This window comes from Lingula anatina, chromosome 6, assembly GCF_051362555.1.
Source record: "Lingula anatina isolate TDL-2025a chromosome 6, LinAna3.0, whole genome shotgun sequence".
NCBI lineage: Eukaryota > Metazoa > Brachiopoda > Lingulata > Lingulida > Lingulidae > Lingula > Lingula anatina.
The window spans coordinates 13,357,844-13,372,967 of record NC_141772.1 but is presented as its reverse complement, the minus strand read 5'-3'; the positions used below and the strand labels follow the sequence as shown (position 1 = coordinate 13,372,967).

Sequence of the window (15,124 nt, the reverse complement as noted above, 5' to 3'; positions counted from 1 at the left end):
TAGTTTTAAATAAAATCAAGAACATCTTACAAAGTTTCTGATTTATTGTATTTATAAACTTAACAAAAAGTATCACAATTCAGAGAGTAATGTTTACCATAAATCATGCTTAAGAAGATATACGCTTAGGCATGTCAGTTATTAATAAGAAAACTAAACATGACTAAAAAGATGACAAAAATTATCTTTTCTATCAACAGGCCGATAGTCCAACATGTTAAAACAAATGGAATGTTTAACAGACAACTTCTATATCAACATTTCCAAGGTCTGACTTCTTCAATGACAGGTTGATATTTAAAGCAAATGCTTTACTTAATGTTTGTCAATACAAACAGTCACCAACTCACAGCTGGTCAACACCACAATGAAAATAATCTTATGCACAATGCAAACAATCATGATACGTTTATTTAGCTGCTGAACTTAAAAGATCTTAAATAATTATAATAATCTTTAATTTATTTAATTCAGCACAAAATCCTTCCGTAAAAAAATTTCACTGCCAGCAGTTGTCTAAGGGTCACCGTGGTTTGTTGTCACTTCAAGATGTCATGAAAATGATCCCTTTGTCATGAAATGCACTACACTACACCCCTTCTATCCACACCATATTTCCTCACAGTGACTGCCTTTGTGCGACTTCACAGAACAATTTACCAGAAGTACTGGCATGGTGCTTGGTCAAGTATATGACAACAGATTAATGTCATAACTGTTGTCCACCTGGAAATATATGATAAAATATATAATATTAATATATCTTTGAGCTTGAACACAAAATAGTATCTCAGTGCACTGCAACTTATATAAAATTGGACATGGAAAAACAAGTTTAATTTAAGATTTAATATTATCCTGAATCAACAATTTCACATTTATCAAAACATTAATTGAAGTCAACCAAGTTTTAATGATCTGTATTGACATAATATAATATAATAAAATTAAAATAATGTGTAAGTAAAGGCAAAGAAAAAACATTTCAAACCAAAATACAATGATTCTGGTTAAGACATTTCTCTGTAGGTCTCACATCACGTCACAGAGAATAGTTCAATGATTAGATTGGAATAAATATAAAACAATGCATCATCAAGTTCAAATCACGGGCCTCCTTTTAACCAACTACTCAAAAGCACTTTACAACAATCACATGAGATTAAATTCTCTAAATTTCTATTAGAAGTCCATGAGAACACTTACGTCAAATCTTCCCAGAGAAACTTGGGTCTGGTTAGCCGTAGCTTGCTGGACCATAGCCCACATCTGTTGTAAGTGACTGGACAGGTCATCCATGGGAGGAAGTCCCTGAAACATCAATGATTGTTGTAATATACTCTTAAATTTCAAAACTCCTAAAACACCTTTATTATGCAATTATTCAACCTTTTTTTAAGATTTTATGAAGGGATACCTGAAATACAAATAATTTTCTTAATTACTCTTCAATTCCAAACACCTGTCTTTTGCATATATTCAACTTTTTTTTAATATTTCATTATGGGGCAAACTGAAATACAAATAATTTTCATAATTACTCTCAAATTCCAAACACCTGTCTTATGCAAATATTCAACTTTTTTTAAAGACTTTATGTATGGCTACAAGAAACACAAATAAAAGCTAAATTAGTCCCAAATTTTAAATGCCAGTCTCATATCATGCCTCATAAGTACAAATAGTTTTCAGTCTCTTTCAAAACAATTCTTTTTTTACCAATAATAATATCACTCTTTCACTTGACATAACTATATGATTACTTTCAGCACATATTTTACCTTTATTTCTTTTTCCTCTGGGTAGTCTCCATGGGCCCTTGGAGGCCTCAGTAACCAGGCTGGTAATGGCGCACTCTTAGCAGTCTATGAAAATACATGTACATGGATAAGATCAGAAAAGAAACTCTTATGACACTGAAACATAATTACTATCACTACACATATGTAATACCTCAAAGCAACTTACATAAAATTGGACATAGTGAAACATGATAGAACTGAAAGATAATATTATTGAGAATCTACAAATTCATATTTATCGAAAATATAATGTCAAAACAATGAAAAGGGTGAGATTTTTACTGCACTGTACTGATATAATATAATAAAATATAATATAATATAATGAAATAATAGTTTGACAGAAAAGGCAAAGAAAAAACATTTAAACCAATATGAAGACATTTTCTCTTCACTACACAGATATCAAAAGAAATCACCCAATCAGTCAATCGATTGGCAGGTTGAAAGCGGTTGATCAGATAGTTAACCAATTAATTAACCCTACCTCAGAAGTAGTTTTTACAAAGGTCAGCTCTTCCAGTTTAAATTCCTTCCACACAGGAGACGGTTGTCTCAGTATAAACCTTAGACCTGTCACATTGGTGAGATCAAACAGAAGCTGGAAGATGAGATAAAATATTATTACTTTGTTGCACTATCAACAAGATAAATATGCCCAATCATCAAAAAAATTTCTCTTGAAATACTACGTAATATAATTTATGCATCCACAAATCATTAGGTGTAAAATTATGTCCTTCAATAAAGAAAAAATTGCTTGTTATTTCACGTAAATACAATTTGAATGCAGAAAATATGACTTGTGTCATCTTTATAAAAAATTACTTTGAAAATAAAAATTTTGGGAGAAAAATACACAAAATAAATATCAAAGTAATGTAATTTTTTTTTTTTTTTAATGTTAAAACATCTATTAAATACCTGTTTTCTGGTGACAGTAAAGTAATCTTGAGCTCCAGTCTCAAAATGTGGATTTGGCATAAGCTTCATTCTCTTTAGACATGTTTTCCACTTAGGCTCAACTATTGGTAAAAACAATAAAAACAGCACTGGTAAATTACACTGTTAAATGTTCACAAACTGGTATAATGTACGCACAGGTTTCCCCTCATTTTAACAACAAAGATAGTTTTCACTTAAACTTTGTCTACATCCCTCAAACACAACAACGAACATAAAACAATACAGGTACATCAGTGTTAATGAATAGGGCATCAAATGCTATTATCATAATTGTTGATTTAGTAAAACTGAAGTATACTCACTGCCTGGCTCTTCTTTCCTCCGTGCCATTACCGTCAACGTGTGACCATAGTAATTTTTGAAGCTGAATTCATTAATCTGAAAAAGCAATATGTAACATATGTTAGCTGGCCATCTACATCTTGTAGGAACCACTTTGTGCTATTAACTTTTCAGCCTTCTAGCCATTCAGACCACCAGTCTCCTAAAATCTACTGGTCTAAATCAGTATTCACTGGTTTGAACAAAAATTTCAGTGTGACTGGACATTTTCCCCTATTGCATTAATATAAGTAATAACAAGACCCTGATTTTGTCAAATGTTTTCTTTTTCTGTTTAGAATTATCATGTGACAGTAACATTTCGGGGGAAAATACTTCAAATTGAAAGCTTTTTTGTTTTAACTTATAGGAAAAAAAACTAATGGCAATTTAGACCACTAAATTCAAACATTAAACAAGGCAGCAAAGCTGTCAAATGTACAGACAAAAAGCAGGAAATAACTATGCACAAAATAGGCTACTGTCAATTCTGATGCAAAAGTACATTATGTTAAACTGCAAATTCAACATCAAATTTTAATTATGCTCAACAGGTAATACCAATGTAAGTAAAACATGTAACAAGCATAAGGCTTCAGGCCCATGGGAGTTCAAGTTCACACTTTGAAAATGTATAACTTCCAGAAAAAGAAGCCAATTAGACTACTTTTCCAACCCAGGCTGCATTTTAGTCCTGCATTTCTTTTTTGAACATTTGGCAATCATAAGTAACATTATTTTCCCATAATGGTCATCATGGCAGCAGCACCCATAATTGTTTTCTTCTATTCTGATGCAATATTACATATTGGTTAACAGCATAATGACCGTCAATTTTTAATAATAAAATATACGTATCATGGATTTTCAGAAAATGTGACTAGCATGGGTCTTCAAGCATGCATGTAGAACTTCAAAGTCACACCTTGAAAATGCCAATATGTGAAATATGCTGAAAAGTGAAAAAAAGCATGACTTCTACAATAATGGCCCGATCATGCTGATTTTCAAACTTGACCTGCATTTTATGAATATTCATCAGCTCTGTAAATATAAAGCCCAAAAGTAAAACTGCCTTCCACTTATCGTGTTTACAATTAAAGTGCAAGGCGCAGGTGACGACGGTGACGACGGTGACGGCGCTGACGGCGAAGACAGACGCAGGTGATGGCAATATGTACAGACACATTTTTGACACATCTGTACATATTTACTGTACTGTTTGAGAACAGTAAGTGACATGGTTTTTCTTAAATGGTCATCATGGAAGCAGTGCCCAAAATAGTTTTTTTTTTTCAAATTTTGATGCAATATTACATAATGTTTAACAGCATAATGACCATCAATATTTAATAATAAAATATTAGTATCATGGATATTCAGAAAATGTGACTAGCAAAGGTCTTCAGGCCCATGGAACTTCAAAGTCACAACTTGAAAATGCCAAAATGTAAACAAGACAGCACTGTTCTGAAATGTTTTTTTTTCCATTTTTAACAATTTTTAACATAAAACAAAATTAACAGTTTACTGCCATTTTTATATGATCAACTAAGAATATTGATGAGATGGGAAAAATATCAATAAAGCAGTGTTAAATGTCCAATTTCTTCCATTCTGAGATTCTGAACATAGTGAATGATTGAATCTGACAAACTGCAATGATATGAGTTTATTTCCATTTTTGAAACTTTATTACACAATACATGATAACAAGTTTACCATCATTTTTACAAAATCAACTAACAATGTTGTAAAGATGCAGGAAATGTCAAACAAAAACTTTTACGTATCTTATTAGTTTAATAATGAGACTGTTAACATGCCTAAGAATTAAATCTGAGGAAATGTGAAAAATATGCTGAAAAGTGAAAAAACAGCATAACTTCTACAATAATGGCCCGATCATGCTGATTTTCGAACTTGACCTGCGTTTTATGAATATTCACCAGCTCTGTAAATATAAAGCCAAAAAGTAAAACTGCCCTCCACTTATCGTGTTTACAAGGAAAGTGCACGGCATCGGCATCGGCATCGGCATCGCCATCGGCGACGACAGACGCAGGTGATGGCAATATGTACAGACACATCTGTGTCTGTACATAAAAATTTTACTGGACCAGTGGCCAACATCACAGTCTGAGGGAAGTTTTCATCCGTTGGTTTAAATTCTACACTAAAAAATACTTAAAATATTATAACCATGCATCGCTTAAAATATATGCATGTTTAAGTAAAACACCGTCTTTCACAGTGCACCTTATTCACATACTTTTAACACCCCTGACCCCTCAACCAGACACACACACTTACACACACACACACACTGGGTGTCACTTGTCATTTTTAAAAATGAAAACAACTACAGGTGCCCATGATGGGGGGGGGGGGTCGCATTTAGGTACCTCCACTGACACCGTGTTCGGAAATGCAACATCGAATATGCAGCATCCAGAAAAGAACTCTTTCTTGGGATCCCCAACTTTGATATAAACCGGTGTCTTCACGGTCCCGTTTTTCGGATCAGCGTTCATGGTGGTGTTTACTCCATCGATCAAAATGTTGTCAACCTGTAAACGGAAGTTGAAGTCTGCAACATCTCTAGTTTTTGGAACTTTACGAGAACATTGAATTTTGAAGATATGGTAAGAATCTGGTGAAATTTATGTTTAGAATTACGTTTTACTAATTTTTACCTGATATCCGTAAAATGTGTGCATGCGGAGTTGGCTATTTTGAGAAATAAACCTCAATCCCAGAATGCATTGAAAGGCGTGTACCGCAAAAGACACACAGACAGACAGCAAAATGGCAGACTATGATGAACCCATTTCAGATGAAGAAAAGGTTAGTTTCCGGTGATTGAAAGATAAACATGTTGTCGCTGAGTGTCAGAGAGGCTTCTTACGTTGTTTCCATTTCAAATTCTAGACACATTTTGGCTCAGCTTGTCTACAAGCACTTATCAAACGAAGCCGGTCACCGGCTAAGTTTGAAGTTGTGCTTCGACTTTTCATTTCCGCCTTTTTGATAGCCTATTTATTTTTTATTTGTACATCTCTGTACTGCAGCAACAGTTCTCTCTGACAACAGACACTTTTAAGAAAACATCCGACCTATTTAAAAAAACATTCAGGTTCTTCTTTTGCAATTTATGAACAGTGCTTTGCATTGATTGTTTTCTAATATTGAACGAGTGATATTTGTCACATGATGTCATTGTGAAGAGGTTCGGGTTACAATCATTACCTTAGCATTGTATTGACTTGTCATTTGCCCCGCAGTGCAGTAATGAATCACATTAATAGGAATCACGCCTATGTGACTGGCAACTTTGCATGCATGAAAGGTATTGCATTGTCACAGTTTGAAAAACAAACTTATTTGTTGTACATTAATATTGAACAAATGTTGCAGTCTAAGAGAGTTGGGGAGTTTCCTACCATTGTGAGGAGCGGTGGTTGTATGACAAAAGTGATCTTTATGACTGTCAGTCATTTTTGTCCTGAAGTTGATAATATGTCTGTTTTTTATAGACCACTTTTTATAACATCTTATCAAGTTTGCATCCAGTCCCAAAAGATTAAAAATTACATTTTGTGGAATATTGTTTCATTTATTCATTTATTTCAATGTGAATATGAAATTAACAGTTTGGGGTCTTCGTTTTGAGCTTAAGCCCTCTCTTAAAACTGCATTCATTTTCCAACGACTTTAACGTGAAGAAAGAACAGTCTGACAGTTGGGTGCTCATGTTGAGTACATCGCCAACTAATAGTTATTTTTACAGTGTATTGTCTTTGTAACTGAAACAGAAATTGAAAAAAACAATCCTTATATATTGAGCTAGTTGAGACGCTGAAATAGAGTTATGAGGCATTGATTTCCAGCAATGTAGCTGTTATGTTTAATGTACTTGTAAAATCAATAAAATCATACCAGCATACTTCATGCATTAATCAATGATGTTTTGGTCTTTTATATTTCAAAATTGTGCTTTGCTGAGAAAATGTAAGTTAGTTTTGCATGAAGCAAACAGCACTTACTTTAGAAAGTTTTCAAATCAGACGATATCTCTGAAAAGGTTCAAATATTCAAGTTGAAAAAATACATTTATTTCATTGTTGCTTTTCTTTCTGACTCTCTTTCTTTCTTTTCCTTTTTGCTGTTTTTTTTTTTTTTTTTTTTTTTTTTTTTTTTTTTTTTTTTTTTTTTGTTAATAGATGGATAGAAAAATGCTAATGATGTTATTTTGGCATTTTATGTTTCAAGCCATTTTTCATATTTGCCTGACATTTCTTTTTGTTTTTAATGTTAGCCTGTTGATGCTCATTGTGAATTGCTTTAGTCTAAACTCACGTTTTATTTATAACTTATTTACTGACAACAGGTGATTTGAGAAAACAGCTGACCTCTCACTGTCCATACAGTATGTTTTCCAGCAGATGTGAAGAAGCTAATTAGCAGTCCAAGTTCAATGTGGTTGCTTAATATAGGTATCAACAAATATCTGCAGTAAAACGGACTGCAGCACAATCGTAATCTGGCTACCAATGTTTTGTTATGTTTCTTCTCATATTTTGCACTAATTGTTTTTTGCCTCTTCAGGTGCGGATAGCCTCTGACTTTATCCTCCACGCACCTCCAGGAGAATTTAATGAAGTTTTTAACGGTGAGTATCGCCCCTTTTTTTGTGCAGAAATGTTGCTCTTGCATAATAATGAAAGTAGTGAATGAAGTGCATGGTTATTGGTTTTAATGGGAAGTCTTGGAGGAGTGATCTGGGCAGTGAGTTGGAAAAAATTCATCAAATGATGGAACATTTTCTAATTGAAATGAAGCATGTGCAGAGTTTTCTGATATTGCTAATTTTATCACCAGTATTCTAAATGGGAAATTGTCTAGTAATGGGAAAGCAGCCCTCTTCTGTTTTCAGAAGGTATAATTTTTTCCTGAGTTTTGGTAAAATACTTAGATCCCATCCTTCTCACAAAAGTTAGTGAAGGATAATCCATGTATGTGGATCATTATCTCACTCGTGTTAGATCAAGGAAGTGAAGAGTTATATTTACCTATGTTCTTATCTGGGTTGTGTACATACCTGTACTTGCATACTGGTATTGATAGTGGCATTGCTACAGTAAAAAGTTCAAAATGAAAGTATTATGAAGATTTTTTTTTAAATTTAAGTTTACTGCATGTCAGTATTGTTACAATATATACAGTTTCATGGTGTCTGTAAGGTGCAGACCCAGTCTTCATATCAGTACATTCTTGTGGTCCAATTTGCTAAGGCGCAATTCGTCCTTCATAGCCATACCAAAATTTGTGTGCATTTGTGAAACAATGCGTTAATAGTAAATTTGGAGAGGGTAAACACAAAACACTGGTCATTGCGTTGTACTAGACAAATGGCAATATAATGTTTTGCAATATTACATGTGGGTGTATACAGACACATTAAAACATTATGTATTGAAGAGGCATGGCTGTATAGTTCAATTTCTATCATGGTAAAGACACTATATTAGAAAACACCAGGTTGTGTTCTGAAATATATAGTAATGCTTTTAGTAATTTAAATTTTGTGGATTACAGATGTGAGAATACTGCTGAATGATGATAACTTATTGAAGGAGGAGGCATCAGGGTAGGTGATATTTAATCACTATTATCAATACTGTCAACACAGTGTGCCCTTCTTTAAAATTTATGCTCATTGAATTCCCATGACCTTGGCAATAGAAAAACCATATAATCTGGGTACTTGTGTTCAAGGCACTTGTTTTCAATTTCCCAAAAGGCCATGAATATTTATAATTATGTGTGAAATGTTTTGATCTGGAAATTCAGCACTGTTACAATTGCAATTAGATCTCCAAAGTTGGTGATAGTGATGATTATATTTGTGCGGTCATTAAATACACATAAAATACATGTAATGAAAACTTATTGTTCTCACTCTTATCAATTGGTTGTTTGGGTGGTGTGATTAATAGTCTCAGACAATCTGTGGTACTTATTAATGTTTTTATTGGTTTTATATTACCAGTACTTGTTAAAATGTAAAAAAAAAAAAAAAAGAGAGGTTGGTCAGCAGTTTAAATTGGCTATCTTATGAATATGAGTATGTCAATGCTCAAATCATGTAATGTTTCATTTATTTCCTTTATCTCTGTAGGGCCTTTGCACAATACAACAAAGACCAGTTCACTCCATGCAAAGTTGATGGTTCTGAAGAACAGGTAATGACATGTCACTTGATTTTTAAACAGCAGTAAAGCTTTTTGTGGCAGTAAAACTGCTCTTCCTGTTTTTAGACTTTGGTAAAACTAAATTGCATTACAATAAATTGGACCAGTCTTGTTTTACTGTATTTATAAACACTGTAAAATTGCACTTTTATGCAGTAGACATAAATCAACTGATTAATCATTGTAATTTTAAAGATGTACCATATGGTTACATGGGTCCTGAAACTAATCTGTAAGTGATACAAGTGTCAAAAGAAATATTTGCTATCTCATTCTGTTATGTTTTTCTGTATCCCCCAGGTGCTAATAACTGACCATGGAGACCTTGGTGGGGGTAGATTTTTAGTACCAAGAACAAAACAGTCATTAAGGTTAGTACTCGATTCTATTGATTCTCAAGATACTTTTTCCTGTGATCTCATGGTAATACTGTTCCACTGACATGTATACTATTGTTTTTTTAAGAAATATGGGATGATTCTTTGATTTTTAGGCTATTCAGACTTGAGCGAAATTGCTGATTTACAAAAAATGAAGGAGAAGATAAATCGAACCTATAGACATATATCTATAAATCACATTTTCCATTTGAATCTCAGGTATGATCATTTGAGGAAAGAGGGCAGTGACCTGCAGTCCGCGGACATTGACCACACAGCTGAGCCCTGGCGAGCAGCCCTGGAGACAGCGTTCACCACCTATACCCATGAATACTACAAGTACGGTCACTGCACAGTGTATGGGAGCAGTGCAGGGGGAAACATCACACTTATAGCTTGTATAGAAAGCCACCAATTCCAGCCAAAGAATTTCTGGTAAGATTTTATATTGCGAATGTAAGGGAGGAGTATATAGCCTTCTGATAGCGTTTTTTTTTTTCAGGGAGAAAATTAATAAAAAGATGAGAAGGAAAAAAAAGAGATCACCTGTGGATATGATTTTGTGTGTACCGACATCACTGGCATCGTTTTCTACTTGCAGGAATGGCCGCTGGCGTTCACAATGGTCTGTCACATTTCCAGAGTCTGGTGGAAGCTCAGAAATAACAGGCATTCTCAAAGTGCAGGTAAATATGAAATACCAGGCATGTTTTATTATCAGTTGCATAATAAAAAAAGATATTTCAGTGGCATTATAATTTTGCAAAAATGTCATTTTTAAATGGAGGTGTTTTTGTGTAAAGTGCATTGTAGATTATTCCCAGAGACATTATGTATTTCTGTGTTGCCCTTTTCAGGTCCACTATTATGAGGATGGTAATGTCCAACTAGTGAGTTCTAAAGAAGTGAAAAATGATCTAAATGCATCCGTAAGTTTTTTCCTCTTTTCCTATTTTTAATTTATTTGAACATTTTACAGAATTTAGAGCCCAAGTAAGATTGTTTTAAAAGTTTTCATTTATATTTGGCATTTAAAATCAATCTTTATTTCTTAAATGGTTGGTTCATCTATCACATTTTTGTCAAAAATCTTTTGATATTGTATTTGATAAAATCTTAATATGTATCATGTAAGTGATTTGAAAGTGTTTTGTATAGTAATCTTCGTTTTACTATTTTCTGAATTCTGGACCAATACAGAGTGAACAAGAAACAGCCAAGAAGTTTGTTCAAATTGTACAAGAGGCAGAGAATGAATACCAAGTAAGGAACAAGTTTGGCTTGTGCTCAGTTCACAAATCACAACTATCACAATCAAAGTCATTCTGTTGTGCAACTCCTTTTCAGTTGTGGTCTTTTCTTCTCTAACACACTGCTCACATCCTCACTGTATATGTTAGACTGGCCATGAACTAGTTATTTCAAGTTTAGTACAACTGTGCAGGAGAGTTGACTGATCTGCCAGGAAGTTTTAGTCTGAGGTTCAGTCTTATCTCTACTTAACTCCTCCTTTGCATGGTACATTTAGTTATAAAATCCATGTTATAATATATTTTATCTATATTTATTAAATTTTTCTGATCACCTATGTCTATTCGAATTGTTACTTTTGTCCTCAGACACATTTTCTTTTTATGGGAGGGTGTTAGAAAACATTTGGGTTAAGGTCTATCCAAATTCTGCATAATATGGTTATGTTTTCTAAACAAATTTCAGTATCATTGATCTGCTCCCCCCCCCCCCCCCCCCACACACACACACACACACAAATACATGGACACTCTACCAAGCTACGCCTTTATCAACCAACATTTTAGTATGTAGAGCTTGTGTGTGTGACTTGTAGTACACCAGTAATTTGAGACAATAATAACCTTGAGTTTTGGCTCTTGAAGTAGACAAAGCAAATGTTATAGACACACTTACTGTGTCAGTGTTTGTTCAAGTGCTTTACATCATCTAATCCAGGACAGACAAACATGCTACTGCAGTGTGTAAGGCTTATGATCTTGGTGTTAAGATCGTTTACTCTGGAGAGATAAAACAATTTGCAACTCAGATTTTACATTTTTGAATTACTTATTTTAACATGACTGTTTTGTGAATGAAGCGTAAGAATTTATTTATTTATTTATTTTTTTAAATTTATTTTTTGGGGGGGTAAACTTTGAAATTCAGTCACAAAAATAATTTCTATTTAATTCAATTTTAAAATAATTTATTATATATTTATTTATTATTTTGATTTAATTTTTTAATGAAAAATTATTATTATAATTAATTATTTGATTTCGTTACAATTATTTTTTAACTCTCTCCATAACCCTTTTATCTATTGTCTTTCAGACTGCCATCTCTAAGAACTACCTGACAATGTCGGACACAACATTCAAGGCATTACGTCGACAGTTGCCTGTAACACGCACCAAGATAGACTGGAACAAAATCCTAGGTTACAAAATAGGGAATGAACTAAAGAATGCATAACAATGATTCCTAGGAGCTAAATAGGAATTTTCCCCAGATATTATTATTATTAGCATTAATAATAACTACAGACACTACTTCTATGTTATGGAAATGAAAAGGCACGGATCAAAAGTGCTTTTTGTGATTGGGATACTCACCACTTCAAGAATTCCCTGGATTGATCAAGATTGTTTTTGCTTTTTTGATACCTACCCTCTCAAAATTGTATGCCATATTTGTTTTACCTTGGGGGGTTTAACATGAGAGAAATTCAATCAAAATTAGAAAAATGATTGCATTGGAATACCAGCTTGGCACTTCTTTTCAGATCATTTTGTCGTTACTATGAAAGGTTGTCATGGCACCAGGTAATTTGTTTGACATAGACAAGGACAGCTGTCGCAGGATTTGTAAATATACAAGCTTTTTGAAAAATAGAGTGAACTTGGGAAGGATGTTATCAGTGTTAAATTGCCAATTGAGACTGGATCATTTCGTCAGGGACTTCTGTGGTATATAGCTTTTAGGCTTTTTAGCGCAATGCACTGTGGGGTTTGGAGACCTTGCTCAAAAGGTGGTTTATTCCTGTACAGTGAATGTGATTGGTTTCTTGGAAAAGATTTAGTTACCAATTTCTTAAGGTGATCACACTTCATTTCCTTGAAAATTTGTTGCATTGAGACAATGTATGTTACTGCACCCAATAATCTTCGTCATTGGCCACTTTTTATTACCGCCCTATGTTCAGTTTATCCTAGAGGGGGGATTTGAAGAGAATTGTCTGATTATATTTTTCAAAGAATTGCTCGTTTTAAAAGAGGTCTTCCTTATGCAGTGATGTTTGTGGAAGTGTTACCTTGGATGTCCAACTATCCATATAAGAGAGATCAGAAAACATGGGCGAATTTCATAAAATCTTCAGCAAATTATTGTTATACATTCTGTTATAATACTACGATATTAGAAATGTCGTTCTACGAATTAACAGTTAGTAAAAGTAGCTATTATTTGTATGTACTTTACTAACGCAAAAATTAGGGCCAAGTATATCATTTTTTCTTTGAAGAATCTTGATTTCATTATCAGATATCGCCAATTAAAAATTCTCCATTCAGTATCATTTTATGTGTATGTTTTGTTTTTAGAAGAAAAGGTTTTTAATCAGACAAGCAGCTCGGCATAAAAGTTGTGTTTTTAGGCAGGAGTCTCTTTATTTTAATACTCCATGTAACTGTAAAAAATTCTATCTTTCTAATCCTGTTTCCGGGCACTTAATTCTCACGATGCTTTCGTATATGCGATAATACATGACCCATAAGCCATGGGCAAGTTATTTTGCCTGTTAAATGGGGTTGTTTCAGTCACACAGGTTTGTTTTTCCGTTTTTCTTTGTGCGACCAAAAAAAAATGTGTTAACCATACATAGAAACATAAAGAGTAGACTATGAACATTTTAAAAGAAATACTATCAGGGATTACAAGTAAATTTATGTCATAATAATCGAATCTGAAAACTTATTGAAAAGTTACGGTCCGAATTCGTTAGGAAAGATGGTCCAAACTGATTGTTTTAGCCATTTGCCGAGTGTAGCTTTCGTCCACCTGTATTTGACACCTGTCAGTCATTTTATCTGGCATGCTTGAAACCACACCGACCGGTTTACACATACGAATATCTGATAGCGACATGCACACCAGGGTCGAATGCCAGCTGCGCCTTCTGATACAATTACTGCGACAGAATAGTTGATTAATTGCTTGCTCGGTGCCTTCTTTTAATAGCGATATACGCTACTTTTTCACTCCTTTTAGTATGTTGCAAAAGTTTTTTTTTTTTCGAAAAAGTGTTCGTTGGGGGGGGGGTCAGCTTTAGCGTCCGTCTCTAACAACATTTTATATGCAAGTGGAAAAATACCCACATTTGAATGGAAAGTTTTACTTGAAAACAATCGTAAAAGGCTTTATTGTCAGCGAGTTAGGAAATTGTTAGTATTTGTGGAAAATTTTGTTTTGTTGTTAATTACCAGTCGAAAAGTTACAACACTTATATGAACACTATTTATATATAGAAAATTTTCGTCGTAAATGTGTTTGTTGGCTTGCGGTCAGTTTTAGCGTCTGTCTCTAACCTCATTTAATTGCAAGCGGAAAAAATAACACTTTTGAATGGAAAGTTTTACATGAAAACAACCGTTAAATGCTTTCTTGTCAGAAAGTTAGGATATTATTAATATTTGTACGAAATTTTGTTTGTGGTGTTAGTTACCGGTCGAAAAGTTACACGACTTAAAGCAATAATAACTCTTCGTTTCGGCCAAAAAATGAATTTTCCTGGAGTAAACAACAATTTTCCCATACTTACCAATGGTTAATGAATCCATTTTTACATTCAAAGTTAGTCCCTGGTTTTTTTCTAAAAAGTTTGGTTTTTTGTTAAAATCTCTTAAGAGATTTTAACAGAGTATAGACATCAATGGAGGTCACGTGGTCTAAAGACAAGTTCAAATATCAGAATAAAAGCTATAACTGCTGTTTTTGTGGTAAAACAGAATATATTATATTTCTATGAGTTATTCACAAGGTTTTTATTGTGAAATATAGGTCTCATACAAAGAGTTATTATGCCTTTAAAGGAACACGAGGCCATGAATACTAGTTTTACTATAAGATACTATTTTTATAATGTTTACACAAACATCAAATACCAATACATATTAGGAAATGTTGTGTAAAGAAAATCAACAGAATGACTCAATTATGTGAGGACTCTTAAGCTTGCAAATAGAAAACGAGCGAAAGCGATTCCCAATACATATATATCCCACAAGGAAAGTAACGAAACTGTATATGCCGTTTCGTAGTTCAAGATTTTGTTTTCATTCGCATTTATGTTGATAGTGACTGCTTCAAAATATCAACGCTAATAGAAAAG

General features: G+C 33.5%; 2 protein-coding genes across 3 annotated transcripts; one reads left to right on the top strand and one right to left on the bottom strand.

Moving 5' to 3' along the window:
- Nucleotides 1-24: 24 nt before the first annotated feature.
- On the bottom strand, nt 25-10,323 carry LOC106175195 (nicolin-1). Of its 2 annotated transcripts, none has more exons than XM_087016330.1 (8): nt 10,270-10,323; nt 5,495-5,659; nt 3,071-3,146; nt 2,727-2,827; nt 2,290-2,403; nt 1,782-1,865; nt 1,207-1,311; nt 25-726 (listed from the first exon to the last, which is right to left on the bottom strand). In XM_087016330.1, exons 1-8 carry the CDS (start codon nt 10,306-10,308, stop codon nt 685-687), a joined length of 726 nt encoding a protein of 241 aa, XP_086872456.1. In that variant the 5' UTR covers nt 10,309-10,323; the 3' UTR covers nt 25-684. The 2 variants fall into 2 exon arrangements, with proteins under 2 accessions (XP_086872456.1, XP_013412528.2); XM_013557074.2 differs by lacking the exon at nt 10,270-10,323 and adding an exon at nt 5,786-5,871.
- LOC106175220 (F-actin-capping protein subunit alpha-2) lies at nt 5,781-13,312 on the top strand. Its single transcript, XM_013557117.2, has 10 exons — nt 5,781-5,936; nt 7,698-7,761; nt 8,688-8,739; nt 9,271-9,334; nt 9,644-9,714; nt 9,943-10,158; nt 10,325-10,409; nt 10,581-10,652; nt 10,924-10,986; nt 12,070-13,312. Exons 1-10 carry the CDS (start codon nt 5,898-5,900, stop codon nt 12,208-12,210), a joined length of 867 nt encoding a protein of 288 aa, XP_013412571.1. The 5' UTR covers nt 5,781-5,897; the 3' UTR covers nt 12,211-13,312.
- The last annotated feature ends 1,812 nt before the right edge of the window (nt 13,313-15,124 follow it).

Coding starts and splice junctions, on each gene's coding strand:
- LOC106175220 (XM_013557117.2), top strand. CDS start 5,898: ATGGCAGACTATGATGAACCCATTTCAGATGAAGAAAAG. Junction 8,740..9,270: donor TTGAAGGAGGAGGCATCAGG/GTAGGTGATATT, acceptor TTATCTCTGTAG/GGCCTTTGCACAATACAACA. Junction 10,410..10,580: donor CAGGCATTCTCAAAGTGCAG/GTAAATATGAAA, acceptor TGCCCTTTTCAG/GTCCACTATTATGAGGATGG.
- LOC106175195 (XM_087016330.1), bottom strand. CDS start 10,308: ATGCCAGTGATGTCGGTACACACAAAATCATATCCACAG. Junction 5,660..10,269: donor ACACAAAATCATATCCACAG/GTGATCTCTTTT, acceptor TTCCGTTTACAG/GTTGACAACATTTTGATCGA. Junction 3,147..5,494: donor CGAACACGGTGTCAGTGGAG/GTACCTAAATGC, acceptor TTGCTTTTTCAG/ATTAATGAATTCAGCTTCAA.